The 20,066-nt window shown below is 37.4% G+C and overlaps 1 protein-coding gene across 1 annotated transcript; it reads right to left on the bottom strand.

Annotated features, from left to right (window-relative positions):
* Positions 1-1,301: 1,301 nt before the first annotated feature.
* Positions 1,302-18,688, bottom strand: LOC142181014 (soluble inorganic pyrophosphatase PPA1-like). The gene is made up of 7 exons (XM_075253124.1): positions 18,680-18,688; positions 18,533-18,556; positions 17,737-17,802; positions 17,542-17,649; positions 1,703-1,768; positions 1,497-1,617; positions 1,302-1,387 (listed from the first exon to the last, which is right to left on the bottom strand). Exons 1-7 carry the CDS (start codon positions 18,686-18,688, stop codon positions 1,302-1,304), a joined length of 480 nt encoding a protein of 159 aa, XP_075109225.1.
* Positions 18,689-20,066: the final 1,378 nt, after the last annotated feature.

Raw genomic sequence — 20,066 nt, 5'->3', positions numbered from 1 at the left:
TGCATATAAATTTGTACAATTAGCACACGTCAACTTTCTTAATAGCGCTTAAGTACTTCGAAATATTTTGGGGTGCTACAATTACCCCCTCAACTTGGCCTTTTGAGAGACAGTACCCCCTTGGACGCTGATGTGGCAAAAAGTGTGGGTGCATTCGCCTGCCACGTGGACTTTTCTGCATATTTGGCATTTTTTTGAAAATAAAATATATTTTTACCTTTTTAAGTATGTTACTTTTTTAAATAATTTTTTTCGAATACAATTTATAATAAACTTTGATAGAACTACATTATTTAGGCTAAATTTTTTTATTTGGCTAAATATAATAAAGTTTTAGTTAATCTTTTTTTGAATTTGACCTGAAAATAAAGATTTATTATACAATTGAAAAGTCAAGGCATCTAAAAAGTTATAAAAATACAAAATTTGAAATTAATTATTTTGGCTATAATTTTTTATATAGCTCTAAATTATGGTACTCTAAAAATATACTTTTTACACATTTTACCTGAAAAAGTAAAAATACACAGTTGAAATAAATAGTCATTGCATCAAAAGAAGAAATAAAAAGATAATTGAAATAAATAGTTATTGCATTAGAAGAAAAAATAAAAAGAGGGTACAATTGCAAGAAATAACTTACTCTATGGATATGCTCTTTTTATTTGGTTCCTATCCAAATTAAGCACGTTCAAAAAAGAAAGAACAAATAAAAAATAACAAATTTAGCTTTCGGAACACAGACGAGAGAAGAAATATAGTGTTGTGTAATCCATTTCATTACCAAGGGAGCAAGCATTTTGAGTAAATTTCAAATCTCACAAACTTGAAGTCACTTAGATCTTCAACTGCAATTCATGATCTTGTACTGTATGGAACTTGCCCTCCCCCTCCCCCTCCCCCCCAACTCCCCCTCCCCCTCCCCCCCCCCAACTCCCCCCAACAGTAAGCAATACAAGTATGTAGTAGAAAGTTATATGTACATGAAACAAGTCCATTTCTCTGTGCAGTACTAGGAAATATTAATAGAACTGTATAGTGGTACTACTATATAGTGAATTAATATGAGCGTCGTGAATCAATCAGTACCAATGACTAGCTCTCCGCTACGTAGGCTGCTTGTATAGAGATTCCTGAAATGAAAAATGAGCACCTGATCTCACTAAATATATGAGTATGGAATGGATGATAATCAAATGACATAACCATCTCTTAATCATGTAACAGAACTCTTCAATATTGCTCATTACTATATGCCTCGACAGATAAAGAACCCGTGCTTAGAGGAAATGTGTTGTAACTTACATGGACTGCTCTACTGCTTTCGCGGCTTCAGAGGCTGGTAGAAAGTCATCAACTTTAACTTCTTTTTTCTCATTTTTCTTGTCTGATCTTTTGTCGAGAACTACAGTCAAACATTACATTACATTCATCATAGTGTATGCATAAACTTCTGAAATTGAAAATCCATGGTTTTTGAGCTTGGAAAAGGATACAGTCCTCAAAGAAGCTGCGGATCTCAGCTAAACGATGGGGTGGAAGATCCTTGATATCAGTGATTAGGCTATATTCAGGATCATCAGCACGGACTGCAATTATCTTGTCATCTTTTGCTCCCTGAATTCAGACTCAAGTTAATATTCCATTTAACTATTGAGATCAAAGTAATTTAGTGTATATATAATATATATTTATAAAATACCTGATCAATCATAGGCATAAGACCAATTGTTCTAGCTCTGAGAAAGCAACCTGGAAGAACAGGTTCCTGTACATTTGCACCATAAAATCAACTGAAGAATAGGCTATTGTTGGCATTTCCATGAACTTAATGGACCAATCATAGAACTAATAGCCACAGCAATATTAAACTTTCCTGTATTAGCAAATTTTATGCATTAAAAAGGCCACAAATAGTAAATTCGTCAAGCTCACGAGATGCATGGACTGTGTCACACCTCCTTTTTGCACGCCCGCCCCGAAGGGTAAAATGCGCGAGGGAGTTTTTCCAATTTAAGTGACAATATTCGAAATGAGATTATTTATTTAATTCAGAGTCGTCACTTGGGAAATGTTTGGCTTTTGGTGTCCCAAGTCACCGGTTTATCTCGAATCCCGAAACGAGGAAAATATTCGACTTTTCCAAATGAAGTCTGCGAACCAGAAATTCTAAGTAAGGAATTCTGTTGACCCGAGGGAAGGTGTTAGGCACCCTCGAATCCCGTGGTTCTATCACGGTCGCTTAAATTGTTATAATGGCTAAATATCTGATTTAAATACATGTTGTGACTTATGTGCTTTTATTAAGTTTAAAACCGCTTTTATTATTATCATTTATTTTTATAGAATTGCAACGTCGCGAAAATGCATCTCGAACCACGTCACAATCAATGCACCCGTAGTTGTTAACACATTTCGACTCCGTTGAGATTTGGATTTTGGGTCACATCAATGTGCACCCGAATTTAAGAATGTAATTTTAATTGAGTTGCGCCTAAAGAGTCTAACACGTTATTATCTTTGGTGAAGGCAGTGAAATTCACTAAACAGTCCATCCCAAATTCTAAGTATTTATTATGATCAATTATTGAGGGCCCCGTAATTTGCATTTTTTATTTGACGAGGCTCGTATCATTATTTTAGAAGGGATATCCTAAAGTGACTACATTTCTACTATGTTCGTCTCTAAAAAAAAAAATGTGTGCTAATTGAATTACATGCTTAGCTAATCCCGGCCTCTTATTAGTTATCTGATTGATTATTGCGAGGAGGAAAAATTTTGTGCTTTATTGGACATGCTTTCAGTTTGATAAAAGAAATTGCATACAAGACAAATATCATGCTAAACTCACCCTAAGCGTCTGTCTCATTTTAATTCAAACCGATCTTTTGAACAGATTAACATCGTTGACTACTATAAGCTACTACCAATGGGATTCAGACGTGATCCTATAAACTGCCTAACGCAACCCAATTTGATAGAGTTAGTTTAAACGATTCAGAATTATGATGAGTCTTTTTGTCGAATTAAAAGCATCCTGCCTTACATGTTAGGGAACAAGAATAGAAGCTGAGATTTAACTGCCAATATACTAAACACACACGCACTCCTCGTCATACAGACAACTTAACAACTATAACCACATAGTGTTAAATAGACTAAACTTCTATTAAGTACATATTGCACAAATGTATATTTAATGAGCTATAAACTGATCTAACAAGTACATCATCTCCCGATACATCTAACCTAACAATAATACTATCTAGTAGTTCACCTCGGTTAGGATGTGTGTTAATTCATACAGAGTAATTGTAGATGGAATGAACTTAAACAAATACAGGCTAACTACCATTCAACCTATTGCTATGTTTTGAGTACAAGTATTGTAAAGTAAACAACATTCATTTCTTTATTTCTACTTCAAACTTCAAGCTTTCAACAACACATGGTTTCAGAAGTGTGTACCTGGAAATGCTTACAATTGAAGAAGAAGAGAAGTCAGTAGAGTAGCAATGGCAACAAAAGCAGCAGCAGTAACAGCGGATAACAACAGGACAAATCCCAGTGCAAGATGCAACTATAGCCGATGGAACAAGCAGTAACAAAATAACAGCAGCAAACAGTGCAGTAGAAACAAAGCTCCAAGACAGACCAAGTCCAGGAGAACAACCAATGCAAACCAACCAATAAACTTAGTTGAGACTTGGAAGAAATTAGAATTGATTGAACAAGTTGAACAAATGAAACCCAAACAACAGTAGGAAGAAACAGTCTGTATGTTTTCTATCTCTTAACCCCTCTATCTATCTGTATATATGCTCTCTCAAAATCAGTCTGAATCCCCCTCTGTCTATATGCCTTTATCTCTCTTTTCTGAATCTATCTCTCTCTGTATCTATGTTTTTCTAAAATCCAGTCCCCCAATAATGGAAGTTCTGCCTCTTTTTATAGCCTAATATCAGGCTATTCACAGCCTGTTAAAACACATCAGAACCCCCCGTGTGGTCTCTTTTCTTTCCACTCAACTACTTAAAATAAAACCCTTCCCATGACATTCCCTAACAGTCCCCTTTATCATTTTATTAAACTAAAAGCAAACATGGGCAGCAAGAATATAATCTGACAACATATGCTGTCAAACTATTTTAATCTTAAAAAAAGGGACTTTATGCACATGTTGTGCACAAGTGCACATGTCACCAATTCAGACCAAAGTTTGAACTGCAACTATAAACAACATCCTCAAAGGTTTCTGAATTGAACAACTGACAAACAACTACACTCAGTTCCTAATTGGATTCAAACACACTTCAACAGGAAATCCACAATATGAATCAGAGTGATATCCTTCAAAGCCAAACTAATTGGCGACGTATATCGACTCGACTATACTAATTGTAGCATATATAATTGAAACCAATGATTGGAATCGAGCAGTATCGAACAAGGGGTTCAGATTGTACTGTCAATACAGAAATGACCCTGGGAACTAATTAAACGAACCATTTCAAATTCGTTTGATTGTACATCTTACACATACACACATTATCAGTAAATGAAAGAAAGACTCGATCAAACAGAGGGGTCCAGGCAAGGTGGACAACAACAGTTGATAAAAATTCAAAGACACAAATTAAACAAAACATTTGGCCATACGAACAGACCTTTAACAACACATGTATTGAATAAAGAAAAAGAAAAACACACTTACCTTAAAGCCCCTGAAAAATCAGAAAGCCTTAGCTCGGATTTGAATAGACCTTTCTTGGGGTTAAACGGACTTTAATCGAAGTGTTCTCAATTGAGAACACTTCGATTAAGGTCCATTAGACCCTAATCACTTGGCTCAAACGGACACAGACCGGGCATGAGGATTCCTAGGGTTCCTAGAGGGCAGATTTGGAATTTGGGTTTCTTTGGTTAGATTCGGACCAAACCAAGCATGGTTTGGTCACAAGGGAGGTCTGGGGACTGTCTGGTGTGAAACTGGGGTAGATCGGTGTAGATGGGAGTTCTGCTCGAATCTTCAAATGAAGATTCGAGAGCCTAGGGACTGATTCGAAGCAAGCGGTTGGTGGATTTGGGTTCAGGATGGTGAGGTGCATCTATGGTCTTAAGGTGGGGGTCACCGGCGTCCATGCCGTCGGGATTAATGGTGAAGGGAAAGGGGGCGGCTAAGGTTCTGAAGGGTTTAGGTCTGTGGAGGGGATGACCTAAAGGCAAGGGTGTTTGGATAGGGGGTGGGGTATGAGAGGGAAGCTTATATATGGGGTGGATGGCTTGATCTCGGCCGTTGGATCAAACAAGATCAACGGCTTGGATCTGAAGGTTTAAATGAAACGATGCCGTTTAGCTTAGTAAGGGTCACGGTTGGTTCGGGTAGAACGGGTCGGATCTGTACGTGGGTACGGGGTATGTGATCTTGGCCGTTGATCATTCTGAGATCAACGACCCAAATCAAGCAAGATCAAGACGACGTCGTTTGGGATACTCCTAGGGCCGAACTGAACTGGACCGGACAATTTGGTTTGGGCTTGTTTTATTTGATATGGACTGGCCCAATCCGAAAATCCCTTTTCCTCTTTAATCTCTTAATTAAATTAAACAACACTAATAAAATATTAAACAACAATTAATCACACAATTAAAAAAAATATCATCACTTTATATTTTTACACACGACACATATTTTTATATTTTGTTTTGATAAAAATACAAAAGGGGAAGATCACAAATAAATACCGAAAATGCCACGTAAAATCTGAAAAATTGTGCAGCAAGACCAAACTACTATTATTTTGTTTCTATTGGAGTGATTGTCGCGAAAACAAAAATCACGTGCTCACAGACTGCACTGACAAGTAGCCTTCAAGCCCGGTTGCTAATTAACAAGCTTGGCTTCTTTGGAAATACCAACCAGTTCGACAAAAAGTTTTGTGAAAATAGCAGAAGGTAGATACAGGTGATTCAGCATCAGAGGAGCTCCAACATTTTGCATTATTTAACTACTTAAAGTGCTGGATGTATTGGGAAAAAACTGAATTTACATTGAAGGTGACGTGGCATGACACGAGGACTGGTCAAATGGTCAAAACATGATGATCAGTTAAGAGGCACGAGTGACAACAGATACGGGGAAAGGAAAGCTAAATAGGCACGAGAGGCAATTCGAATAATACAAGCTTCGTACCTATTTAGGTCATTTAAAGCCAAGAGATCAGAAGGCATTGAAGACATGGATATGATGACGAAAAGGAGTTCAAATTCAATATTAAATACCCAATACGTTAGAGAATTGGTATTAAATAGGAATGATGGTGTAACGTCTTATTTAATATCATTTATTGCTCATAATTGTCTCATTAAGACTAAGGTATTACTCCTTTACTTAGAATCAACTATAAAAGGAGGAGGTCTCGTCATTTGTAAGGGGAGAGGATATCATAAACATTACATTGGAATACAAACTTATTTACTGCTTATTTGTCATTCTCAAAAAGTCTATTATTTCTTTTTCGTCTCCTGATTATCAGTAGCCCGAATTTCTATTTGTCTTTAGCTTTGACCAAAGAATCACATTTTTGGTTAAACAAATTGGTTCCGTTACCGGGAAACTGATAATCTTTTCTTTGAAGCTACGTTTTATTCGTCTTTATCAACATGTCAAACAACAACAACAACAATAACAGTGATAACACATTGGGAAACCATGAAAATCAAATCCATCAAAATCAAGGAGACCTACCGAACATTGACGTGGTTCCCTCCCATCCAGATTCACCACGTCAATCTCGTGAAGGCACTCCTGCTCCTGAATCCCGTGCTAATTAACAAGAACAATCTGAACATTTTGAAGGAGGTGCAAATGAAGCTTTACAAAAGCTAATTGATGCACTGGTCGGCAAAGCTCTTCAGGCTCTAGTTAGTCAATTGCCTGCTGCACCACCCACACCAACTCCTAATAATAATACATTAGAGAATCCTCGTTCTGGTCTTGTTAATTCTGGAAATGGAGGAACCACCAGTGAACCACAGGAAGGGGGACCAGGTAATTCAAATAATTCCTATTTTCAAAATTTAGCACTAACCTTGCAGAAACAGATTAAGGAACAAAATGAGCGTATTGAGCAAATCCCTAGAGTTCCGCCTGTAATAAAAGGAGTAGACATGAACAAATACTCACAACAACCTTGGAAGCCAAGTGCTGCTCCCCTTCCAATTCCGAAAAAGTTCAAAATGCTTGACATCCCGAAATATGATGGTACTACAGACCCACGTGACCACGTGACTGCATTTACAACAGGCGTGAAAGGCAACAACTTGATCAAACAAGAAATTGAATCAGTACTGGTCAAGAAATTTGGAGAAACACCCACCAAGGGTGCATTAACCTGGTATTCTCTTTTATCTGAAAATTCTATAAATTCTTTTGCTGAGCTTGCAGATTCTTTTATTAAAGCACACTCGGGAGCTCAAAAGGTTGAGAAAAGAATGGAAGATATTTTCAAAATCAAACAAGGGGATTCAGAGTTGCTCAGAGACTTTGTTGATAGATTCCAGCGTGAAAGAATGACTCTACCCCGTGTACCTGACAACTGGGCCGCAATAGCTTTTGCAAGTAATTTAAATGACAAAAGTTCTGAAGCCACGAGAAAACTCAAAGAAAGCCTTCGAGAATTCCCTGCAACCACGTGGAATGATGTTTACAACAGGTACAGTACGAAGCTGCGAATTGAAGAAGATACCGTACCTAAGTTTCATCATGAAGAAAGGGGCGGTTCCAGAAGATCAAAAACTGAAAAAGATCAGGTAAAAATAGGTACGATCCATATATGGGACCTGCAGGAAAAGACTCACGGTCAAAACAAGATAGCCAACAATATGATCAAAAATCGAGGAACAGGGAATCTGGTTCTTCATCAAGATTCAGAAATGATCGGAACAGACAAAAGTCACGAGATGATGACAGAAGTTTAAAGGCAAGGTTCGGCGGATATAATTTTAATGTCACTACCTCCGAGCTCGTGGCTATTTTGAGAAGCATGGGAGATAAGGTACGATGGCCAAAAGAGATGCAGTCAAATCCAAATAGACGCAATCCAGATCATTGGTGCGAATTCCACAATGATCACGGGCACAAAACTTCATAATGTAGATTCTTGCAGAGTGAAGTGGATCATCTATTGAAGCAAGGGTACCTCACTGAGTTATTTAGTGAAAAAGGTAAACAAGCCTATATGAAAAATAGGCAAGAGCCTCCAAAGCCTCCTTCATCCAAGAGAACAGTGAATGTGATAAGTGGGGGAGAAGATATTCACGGTATAACCTACACAGCTTCCAACAAGGTTTCTAAAGTAACAATTACACACGGGAAACGGGTACGGCAGGTTTTAGAAAATGAAAGTATTTCATTCGATGATGCAGATACCGAAGGAGTGATAACCCCACATAATGACGCACTGGTAATATCTTTATTTGTACATGATACTAATGTAAAACGAGTTTTGATTGATCCAGGGAGTTCCGTAAATATTATACTACTAAGGGTATTACGTGAAATGCAAGCTGAAGACAAAATGATACCCAAGGCGCATACCTTGTCAGGCTTCGACAATTCAAGTGTGGTAACAAAAGGAGAGGTAATTCTAACAACTTTTGTTGCAGGTGTTGTTAAAGAAACTAAATTTCAGGTAGTTGATATGGAAATGGCCTACAATATGATCATGGGGAGGCCTTGGATCCATGATATGGATGTTGTTCCGTCAACTCTACATCAAGTTATTAAATTTCCATCACCGTGGGGGATTTGTCAAATTCGAGGGGATCAACAAACAGCGAGGAGTATCAACACTATAACAGATACGAGCACCGTAAACAAAGAAAAATAGCAATTACAGGAAACAGTTGAAGGTGTCAGCAATCAAACCTCAACTGAGCGAGAGAAAATAGATTTAGACTCGAGACCTGATACAATTCAAGAACCTGAGGAGAATGAAAATATCAAAACAACCATCGAAGAACTCGAGGCTGTGATATTATTTGAGCAATGGCCTGGACGGAAAGTTTATGTTGGAGCTAATTAAAACTCAAACATGCGAGGTATGTTAATTGAATTTCTAAAATCTAACGTGGACTGTTTTGCTTGGTCCCATGCTGACATGACAGGGATACCACCGGATGTGATGACTCACAAATTAAACGAAGACCCATCCTTTACACCAATAAAGCAAAAGAAAAGAAAGCAAGGGGCTTTCAAAAATCAGGTGATTCAAGATGAGGTCCAAAAGCTATTAAAAATTGGGTCAATCCGCGAGGTAAAGTACCCTAATTGGTTAGCCAACACAGTTGTTGTACCTAAGAAAAATGGTAAGTGGCGAGTCTGTCATACAGATCTTAATAAAGCTTGTCCAAAAAATTCTTTTTCTTTACCACATATAGATCAATTAATTGATGCAACTGCATGACATGAACTTTTAAGTTTTTTAGATGCATATTCAGGGTACAACCAAATTAAAATGGACCCTAGTGATGAAGAAAAAACTTCTTTCATCACAGACAGGGGGACTTACTGTTATAATGTAATGCCCTTTGGTCTCAAAAATGCTGGGGCAACCTATCAAAGGTTGGTCACCAAAATGTTCCACGAACATTTAGGAAAGACAATGGAGGTATATATAGACGATATGCTCGTCAAAACCCAGCAGTATCATGATCATATTTCTCATCTATCTGTTACATTTGAAATTTTGCGAAAATTTAATATGAAACTCAACCCAGAAAAATGTGCATTTGGAGTTGCGTCAGGTAAGTTTTTGGGTTTTCTTGTTTCTAACCGTGGTATTGAGGTAAATCCTTCTCAGATCAAAGCAATAGAAGAAATCCCTGATATCTTTACTAATAAAAAGGAAGTTCAAAGATTAACGGGAAGATTGCAGCTTTGGGGAGATTTATTTCCAAATCTTCATAAAAGTGTTTTAAGTTTTTCTCTGCACTCAAAAAGCAAGATCATTTTGAATGGAATGAAGATTGTCAACAAGCCCTTAGAAATTTGAAAGCTTATTTGTCAAAATCACCGTTATTGGCAAAACCAAAGGTGGGAGAAAAGCTTTTCATCTATCTGGCTGTGTCTGAAGTTGCGGTAAGTGCTGTGTTAGTCCGTGAGGACCAATGTAAACAATCTCCTATTTATTATGTAAGTAAGTCCTTACTAGATGCTGAAACACGATACCCACAGCTAGAAAAGTTAGCATTAGCTTTGATCATGGAATCTAGAAAATTAAGACCTTATTTTTAATGCCATCCCATTGTTGTAGTTACTGCTTTTCCGCTTCGAAACATTTTGCATAAACATGAATTGTCAGGGAGGTTAGCAAAATGGGCTATAGAATTAAGTGAATACGAAATCATTTATCAACCTAGGACTGCTATAAAATCTCAAGTATTAGCCGATTTCGTAGCTGATTTTAGCCAGGGGATGCATTTAGAAGCAGAAAAAGAATTACAAGTTTTTAATGGTGCAAACCCGGGGACTTGGATTTTATTCACTGATGGTTCATCTAATGTAAAAGGAGCAGGTCTGGGTATAGTTCTCATACCACCTACGGGTGAAACTATTAGGCAAGCTATAAAATGTCATTCTATAACTAACAATGAAGCATAGTACGAGGCTGTAATTGCAGGTTTAGAATTGGCAAGAGAACTCGACATAACACAAATTATAATCAAGTGTGATTCTCAACTCGTGGTCAATCAAATCATGGGGACTTATACAGCCAGGGAAACTCGAATGCAAGAATATCTCGAAAAGGTACGGGAACTAATAAAGCAATTCCAAACTTGGAAGGTAATGCAGATCCCAAGAGATGAGAATGTGGAGGCAGATGCTTTAGCTAATCTCCATATGCAGCTGACGTAGCAAATGACGCAAATGCTTCAGTCATACATTTATTTCATTCCGTTCTCGAACCTGATAAGAATGAGGTAAATTTTAATCCTTTAACTTGGGATTGGAGAAACAAAATTATTGCTTTTTTACAGCACGGAACCGTGCCTAATGACAAAGGGAAAGGCTCACGCGCTTCGCAAAAAAGCCGCTCGATATTGTTTATATCAAGGAAATCTTTATCGAAAGATGTTCGGTAGACCACTAGCAAGGTGTCTCGGACCCTCTCAAACAGAATATGTGATGAGGGAAGTGCACAAAGGACATTGTGGAAATCACGCAAGGGGAAGGTCACTGGTAAGAACATTGATTCGAGCAGGATATTATTGGCCTAAGATGGAAGAAGAGGCAAACAATTTCGTGTCCAAATGTGATAAATGTCAAAGATACGGCAATAATATGCACAGACCAGCTGAGTTACTACACCCTGTTATAGCCCCGTGGCCCTTTATGAAATGGGGAATGGATATCGTAGGTCCACTACCACAAGCAAAGGGTCAGGTAAAGTTTCTACTTGTACTCATAGATTATTTCACTAAATGGGTAGAAGCAGGAGCATTTAAACAGGTACGAGAGAAGGAAGTTAAAGACTTTATATGGCGAAATATAATATGCCGCTTTGGAGCACCAAAAGAGATCGTGTGTGACAATGGACCACAATTCATAGGAGCTCAAATCATAGAATTTCTTCAAAGTTGGTAGATTAAAAGGATAACATCTACGTCATACCATCCAGTGGGTAATGGACAAGCGGAATCCACAAACAAAGTCATTATCAACAACTTGAAGAAGAGGTTACATGATTCAAAAGGTAATTGGCCTGAGATATTACCTGGAGTACTATGGGCTTATCGTACAACGACAAAAACAAGCACTGGAGAAACACCATTTTTAATGGTTTATGGTGCGGAAGCCTTAATTCCAGTTGAAATAGGTGAACCGAGCACACGATATGTTCAAGCAATGGAGGAATCTAATGATGAAGAGATGCGGGTCAACCTTGATTTTGCTTGAAGGAAGAAGAGAAGCTGCATTGATAAGAATGGCAGCACAAAAGTAAGTAATTAAACGATATTACAATAGGAAAGCGCGCCTCAGATTTTTCAATATTGGGGACTTCATGCTTAAAAAGGTGTTCCAATCTGCAAAGGCTGCTAATTCAGGAAAGCTAAGTCCAATGTGGGAAAGACCATATAAAGTTCGTGACATTGCGGGAAAAGGAGCATACGAGTTGGAGACAATGGACGGCAAAGTTTTACCCTCACATTGGAATGCCGTCCATTTAAAGAGATATTACTTCTGAGAAAGTACCCACAGTCAGGTATCGCCATTTTAAAATTTTTCTTTTGAATTATTAAAGTTTTACTAACGATTTTAGATGTTAGGCAAAAACCCTAACTCATGCCAAATGATGAGTCACGGCCTGCAAGGCAAAATGGAGTATTCTAAAATTCCCAGCCCAGGGTTACAATTAATCTGATGGAAATACACACGAGTTAGGCAGTCTTCATCTATAATCGCACCTCCGAGTCCCGTATATTTTTCTGTTTCAGGAAAAGGACCAAATTGAAAGAAATAAACAAATGCTCGAGGCTTCATACTTCACCGCTCAAACACTTGGGGGACTACATATTATACACAGATATGTGTAGAAAAACATATACGAATATTGAACAAAAGTCGACCACAAAGAGACAAGTGTTGAGAAAACGTTACGAAGTCTTCAGCATTCATCATCGTGTTCAACAAACACAAGACATTCATCATAATGTTTTTCCCATGAGAACAACAGAGTCATCTCTCAAACTCATAAACGAAGTCACCTCTCAAACCCTTCCTAATATATAAAGATAGGGTCATGACTATGTACTGAAACAGGTTATGAAGAAAAACCTTGTTTATTTTATATTATGTAAAAATCTGTTACAAGAAAAACAGTTACGAGAAAGTTATAGATGTATTTTAATACATGTAATAGTCAAAAAACTTGTTAAAGTTCATGAATAAAAACTTGTCAAAGTTGTTTCATACAAAACATGTGTATTCCTATTTCTTTCATCGTATTATAACACCATTATGAAGTTGAGACGTCTTCTTCATTAAGTGTCGATAAAATAAAAGGGCCCTCTTTTATAAGCCTCATGTTGATAATCCATGAGAAGAATCATAAAGCATTTTCAAAGGATAAAAATGCTAAGCTATTCTATAAGTCCTAGATAAATAGGCAAGAATAGAATATACAGAAGTACCGATAAAACTTCTTAATATAAAAGACTAAGTACAAGCTTAGTCAGCAAAATATTTGTTTTTTACAAATGCCCCATTATGATAACTGGGGACTTCATCAAAAGATCCCTTAAAGTTGCCAAGGGATAACACCACCAATTAATAAAAAAAACAGTAAAGTTTGAAATACATTCAACTAGTCACTGAAGGGGTTTGAACATCAGAAGTTGCAATCTCATTTTCAGGGGCAGTCACAGGCACGGTAACAACTTCTGAGGGAGCAACAATAGGAGCGGTTTCAACTGGGCCTGGAGTGTTAAAATCACCGAGGGAAGCAAGAGTCACGGGAGCTTCAGCTTCCATGGACTATGTCATAGAAGTTTCACCCTCGGGAGCCGGAATTGCAACTCCAATTGCCGTAGTAGCCACTTCTTCATTTAAAAGCTCTTCTGCCCCAGGAGTTCCAAGTGCAGGAGAAGGAGTATCAACTGGTTGTTGGCTTTTTTCAATAGTGTCTAAGACTTTGGCTAATTCAGATTGCAATTCAAAGTTTTCTTGAGTAGCTTCCATCAAAGCATCACGGCGAGATTTTAGAAAAGCCCAACTTACCTCTATGTTGAAGTTCTCCTCAAGAAGTCCATACTCCCTTTCCCACATAGCAAGATCGTTCTTCAATATCTGGTGTTCAGCTAAGTGGGAGTCAAGGGAAGCTTCAAGGGAGGCATGAGAACTCTTCAAAGCACGTATCTCGTCAGAGGAGATCCTTAAGTCAGCCTGAGCTTGAGTCAAGCTTTGCACTAACTCCCCTGCATATTCTTCTTTCTTCTCCACAAGTGCCTTAAGCTCTCTGATTTCTTCACTGGCCTTTGATAATTGTTCTGAAAATGAGCACTCCAAAAGCTCCTTAACTTTTTCAAATTGGCTTGAAGAAGCCTTGGCAATTGCTAGCTCAGAAGTCAAACCACGCTTTTGCTGCTCCAGGTGATTTCTACTTTCTTGCAACTCCTCTATGGTCCCCTGAGCATTCTCAAACTGCTCCTTCCAGTTTGCTGCCTCAAGCTGGGTTTCCTTGGCTATTCTCCTAGCCTCAGAGATAGCCTTCGCAGACTCTCGATCCTTCTTCTCTAGAGTGGAGATTCTTCCCATTAACTCAGTACCAATAAGATTAGCCTACAAGGGAAAGACATCAAATGTGAGAATATAGAGAAATAAAAAAAACTTGTAAGTTAAAAGAGAAGTACCTTCAAGGTAGAATGAACTATGTCATTCATCAAAGTCAAGCAACTGTGGCTCTCCATCTTCTTCTTCTCAATATCTCCGATTAGAGGCTCGAGCCAAACATCAGCTCCACCAGTCTTTCTTAAAAGGCTATGATTGGCAGGAACTTCAAGAGTAACACTTCTCATAGTCATGCCTCTGCTGCTAGAACCCGCCTCTGTATGCTGAACAGAGGGAGGGGGAAAAATGGTAGGAGGAGTAGTAGAAGAGGTAAAAACAATGGGAGCTGTGGGAGTCCAAGCAGGGACAGTAGGAGCATATATGGGAACCAAAACAGGTAAGGAAACAGGAGTCGATAAAATAGGCAAAGAAATACTCGTGGTTGTCAAAGGAATAGAAGGAATAGAAGAAATGAGAATAGAAGAAGAGAGGGGAGTTTCATCAAGAACTGGTCCAAACTCTCCACTCTCAAAACCACTAACAAAGAGACGTTGAATTGATTCATTAGAGCCTCTTGGAGTGGTATCCTCATCAGAAAGGATTTGAACAGGCTCGGAGATAGAGGCTCGAGCAGGAGTATCTTCAACTTCATCCCCATCAATGACGCGTCTCCTGGCTCTTGGCCTAGCTATCAAAGAGGTATTCATTCTCTTCTTCCTCATTCTCAAAACTTTCTTCTACAACTTTTCTTTTTGGTAGCGTGGCCCGAGTCTTTTCCAAATCAAGTGAAGCGGTTGAAGACGCTCGAATGGCAACGGCTACCTCAGCTGTCATACCCCTGATACCAAATCCTGATAAAAAGAGGGATAAAGAATTAAAATAAGAAAGAATTCAATATACGGCAAAGCATAAGGAAATACATACCATGGGTCTTCACTTTCCAACCATTCAAAAGAGAAATTGATTTCCAAGTTCTCGCCTCCATAGGCGCAATTTTCAAAATTGAATCTACCCAACCACGAAAGTTAGGAACGTGTTCCACATCTCTCATGGTTGCTACAAAAAGCCAAAAAGAGACGAGATTAGAAAAGAAATCAAAATTCTTAAAAAATAGATACGGTAAGAAAAAGAAAAACTTACGTGCAAAATTCCACTTCTCAGGGAAGGGAATGTTTGTTTCACCCAACAAATCCACCGTACGTACAGCAACGTAACGACAATACCACCCTCGATCCTTGTCATCTTCGGGGTTTACCAAAACCTTCTTGCTTCTTGCAGTCAAGGTAAAAACTCCATGGCGGAATAATTTGGGGTGGTATAGGTGAATAAGATGGGAAAAGGTAAAATTAACATTGGTTTTGGTAGACAAATACCTTAAACAAGCCACAGCTCTCCAAACAAGAGGACTTACTTGTGCTAAGCAAATTTTGAAAAAGCGGCAAAATTCAAATATAACTGGGTCAATGGCAGGATTAAATCCCAAAGTAAAGGGATAAGTATAAACGAAAGAGAATCCAATTCTGAAAGAAAAAATTCTCTGGTTTGGGGCAGGAATCATCATACGAAGATCCAATTACAATCTTTCCTAACAGTGGGAATCACAAGTTCAGTTATTAAAGAAGGATAGGTGTCAGCTTTTTCTAAATTTTTAACTTGTTCTTGGAGAGATCTTCTATCATTCCCAAAAGATAAATTATTGGGTACGATTTCTTCAACTAAAGATTCTCGAGTAGATTCAGAAAGTTCTTTACCTTTAGAAGAGGGGGTCTTTGGGATAGAACTCCTAATACTAGAAGAAGAAGAAGCAGAACCAGATGAACCACCACGAGTGGATCCTAGGCTCAAGCTCTGAAGCCTACCTCCTCTGCCTCTCCTATGTCTTACGGGGGCATTGGGGAAGTGATCTAGAATTGGAACTTTTCTAGGGTTAGGGTTTGGAGATGACATTGTTGAAGAAGGATGAACTAAAGGGGAGAAAAAGCAAAAGTGAATAATAAATTGCTTGTTGAAGATCTATGAAGAAGAAGACAAAAGAAAGAGGGTTAAATATGTTTATAATGACAACCGTCAAACTTAGAAGTGTAATGATGGAAAGCCTATAATAAAGGCAACTATCACTTCGTGAATAGTGGGAATGAAGAAGCCTTGAAAAAAGGGCGCAGAATTGCAGAACCAATCAAAAAGTAACACGTGTGTAGAGCATTAAATAAAAGGTGACACGTATGCAAAGCATTAATTAGAAGGGACAATTGAAGCGTTAGTACTGTCATAGTATTAATTACGGCAAAAATTCCCTTTTTATGAAGATCCACTTCCCAGATATTTAATTGATAAATAAATAGAAAGTGGGGGACTATCTGTATTGGGAAAAAACTGAATTTACATTGAAGGTGACGTGACATGACACGAGGACTGGTCAAATGGTCAAAACATGATGATCAGTTAAGAGGCACGAGTGATAACAGATACGGGGAAAGGAAAGCTAAATAGGCACGAGAGGCAATTCGAATAATACAAGCTTCGTACCTATTTAGGTCATTTAAAGCCAAGAGATCAGAAGGCATTGAAGACATGGATATGATGACGAAAAGGAGTCCAAATTCAATATTAAATACCCAATACGTTAGAGAATTGGTATTAAATAGGAATGATTGTGTAACGTCTTATTTAATGTCATTTATTGCTCATAATTGTCTCATTAAGACTAAGGTATTACTCCTTTACTTAGAATCAACTATAAAAGGAGGGGGTCTCGTCATTTGTAAGGAGGGAGGATATCAAAAACATTACATTGGAATACAAACCTATTTACTGCTTATTTGTCATTCTCAAAAAGTCTATTATTTCTTTTTCGTCTCCTGATTATCAGTAGCCCGAATTTCTATTTGTCTTTAGTTTTGACCAAAGAATCACATTTTTTGTTAAACACTGGATTTGTTCAAAGTCAAAATCTGATCTAAAGAGTATCTGAAGGGAAAACAAAACACTGATCATATGACGATACTGGGACTATTACTAGACAAGATCAGCTTGTCCGTCTCCATGTGTTTTATAAGTCATAAAGAAATTTCACAACCCCTTAGTGTCAAGTCTAAGACTAGCTGTAATATATCAAAGAATGATGCAATCAAGAAGCAGCTTCTTCTAGAAAATAATAAGGAGGAGGTTACTGTGATATATGCTGTTACTTCTCGGGATGAGGGATGCTTACCTGCATGATGACCAATACATCCATAGGGTCCTGGTCCTCACAAATTGTACGAGGGATAAAGCCATAGTTATGAGGGTATACTACTGATGAGTAAAGAACACGATCAACCTACAGACGACAGAATTGTTTCATGTAACTCAGCAAAAAAATTCCATAATTTTACTTTTTCAAAATGATAAACTGACCCCTTAATACCTTGATTAATCCAGTTTTCTTATCAAGTTCATACTTCACCTTGCTCCCCTTGCTGATCTCAATCACCTGCAAAGATCAAACAATTGATCAGCTTAACCATATCGCTTGCCTCGCCAAAATATTTAGGGGAAAAGTAAATAAAACCCCATCTTTGTTGAGCAGCCAAGTTTTAGAAGTTTCAAATAGAGAAGTCTATTACATTCTAAATTGACATTATTGAATTTGATGCATAAGCTTCAGAGAGATGAAAATAACAGTTATTAGTTGATTCAGACGGAGTTAGTTGGTCTAAACAATGTAAAAGCAGAGTATTGGCTGATAAAATGATCATCTTGTTTGTTACATATCTACTTTAAAGGTAAACAGTCTATTTGTACTCCCTTAGTTCCATTTTATATATGATGGTATTTGACTAAACATGAAGTTTAAGATGTTAAATTGACTTATATATATCATATCAATGATAGTTGGAGAAAGTACTATTAAGGTAATGGTTGAAAAGTTTATTCGAAATAGAAGACATCACGTCAAAGTTTAAAATTCATAGAGCTTAACGAATGTGAATTCGTGAAGTATGTGAGTTGTAAAGAAATGGATGGTGGAAAACGTTTGGGACATCTCAAAATTGAAAGAGTGACATAAATTGAAAAGGAGGGAGCAATTAAAATGCATATAAACGAAATATTATTCAACTCCTATCAAGGCATGAATTCCATACTTGCATAACAGACATATTTAGGTGAAAGAACATAAGATTTGAATTTTGACAGTTTGACCCAATATAAAGCATCCTTACCACATTAAAAACCTTAGCACTGCACTATCCTCGTATGGAATTTTATTAGGAACAAATTAAATAAGATAAAGATGCATGGCATAATATGATCTTTCATACAGAACTTAAAATTTGCAAAATGGGACTTGTTTAGTATTGAATTGGAACTTTCGCCATGATTTCAAGAAAAAGACATATATGGTTCAAGACACAGATTTAGCGCTCTCTCTCTCTCTATATATATATATATCTGCATATATATATGCAATTCTGAATTCATTATTGACATTTTTTCTCAGCGCGCAGACAATCAAGCCGAAGTTACAAGTACAGGCTTCTGAAGAAGTCAGTTACCAGTTTCCAAGGGAAATATACAGAGCAATAATCACCAAGTTTATTCCAGTCAATTACACACAGCAAAATTTACTGAATTTTCCGTTAGCATTAAATTTAAACATCGACTTTTAGAAAAGACTTGAAAATACTTATGTTCATGAAATCAAATACGTAAAGAACCATATAATAAGAATATGAAGCCGATAGAAGAAAAACTCCAATATAGCACGAAATTAAACTCCGAATACAACACGATACAAAAGAATTCGTGTGTATTTTTACAAAAGAAAATTCTAATACTATTAGGCTTACACGAGGAAACAGATGCCTGAACTAAGAAAAGGAAAAAATGGCTTCAACAAATAGTGGTGCCGCAAAACACAAAATCACGAACAGAGACACTAATATAAAATCGAAAAACACAAAGAAATTGAAATGAAACTAAAGAAAATGCAGCGAAGAAGATGATCGTTACCTGAAGGAATTAAGAGAGAGAAAATCCTAGAAAGAGAAAGAGAATGAGCAGTTGAGTAAAGGAGCTTTCTCTCTCCACTTGCCTGCTTGTACTCTCGTTCCCGCTAATATATTCAGCTGACTGCAGGAGAAAAAGAAACAGAAAGTTCACCCGCGGGGAAAACAGAATTCAGTTGGGAGTTCCAACACGTGTCAATCTGATATTGGATTATTGTGGGGAACGGGTTCGGGCCAAACGGGAAAAGTTTTAACTTGTACTCACTTTTTAAACAACTTCAGCCCCCTTTTCTCCTCCTCCTTCTCCTCCGTCATTTTCTTCTTCTTGTTCTTCTTTCTTCTGCTGCTGTTGGTGCTGCTATGAAACTTAAGTTCATGGTATGATTGTCAAAAGTATGTTTATCAGATTATTTAAAAATAAATTATAAATAATTACGTAAGTTAGTAGACAATAATTTGTGAATATTTCTACGTATGAAAAGTTTAAGGTCGCACTTAGTGATTCTTTTTATGATAATTCTGTTCTTTTCACGTTTATTGTTTCCAAAATTTATGATTTAGATACTGTTGGCAATTTGATTATTTATCTAGTATGTTAGAAAGCTTTTTCAAAAACTTCAGCTTATATAGTGCTGAAGTTTTTACAAATGAACTAAATGACTTCAACATCTTCTGCTGAAGTTTTTGAAAAAGCTTTATGACAAAACTAATGAATCAAGGACAAAAAACTTCAGCTTATTTAGTGCTG

Source organism: Nicotiana tabacum, chromosome 5 (genome assembly GCF_000715075.1).
Source record: "Nicotiana tabacum cultivar K326 chromosome 5, ASM71507v2, whole genome shotgun sequence".
Lineage (NCBI taxonomy): Eukaryota > Viridiplantae > Streptophyta > Magnoliopsida > Solanales > Solanaceae > Nicotiana > Nicotiana tabacum.
Note: the sequence above shows the minus strand (reverse complement) of the source record. Positions and strands in the feature narration are given on the sequence as shown.

Excerpts from the sequence above, each read along its gene's own strand:
- LOC142181014 (XM_075253124.1), bottom strand. Across the intron at positions 1,769-17,541 it reads ATGTATTGGTCATCATGCAG|GAACCTGTTCTTCCAGGTTG; the intron begins GTAAGCATCCCT and ends GCAAATGTACAG. Across the intron at positions 1,618-1,702 it reads TTATGCCTATGATTGATCAG|GGAGCAAAAGATGACAAGAT; the intron begins GTATTTTATAAA and ends GTCTGAATTCAG.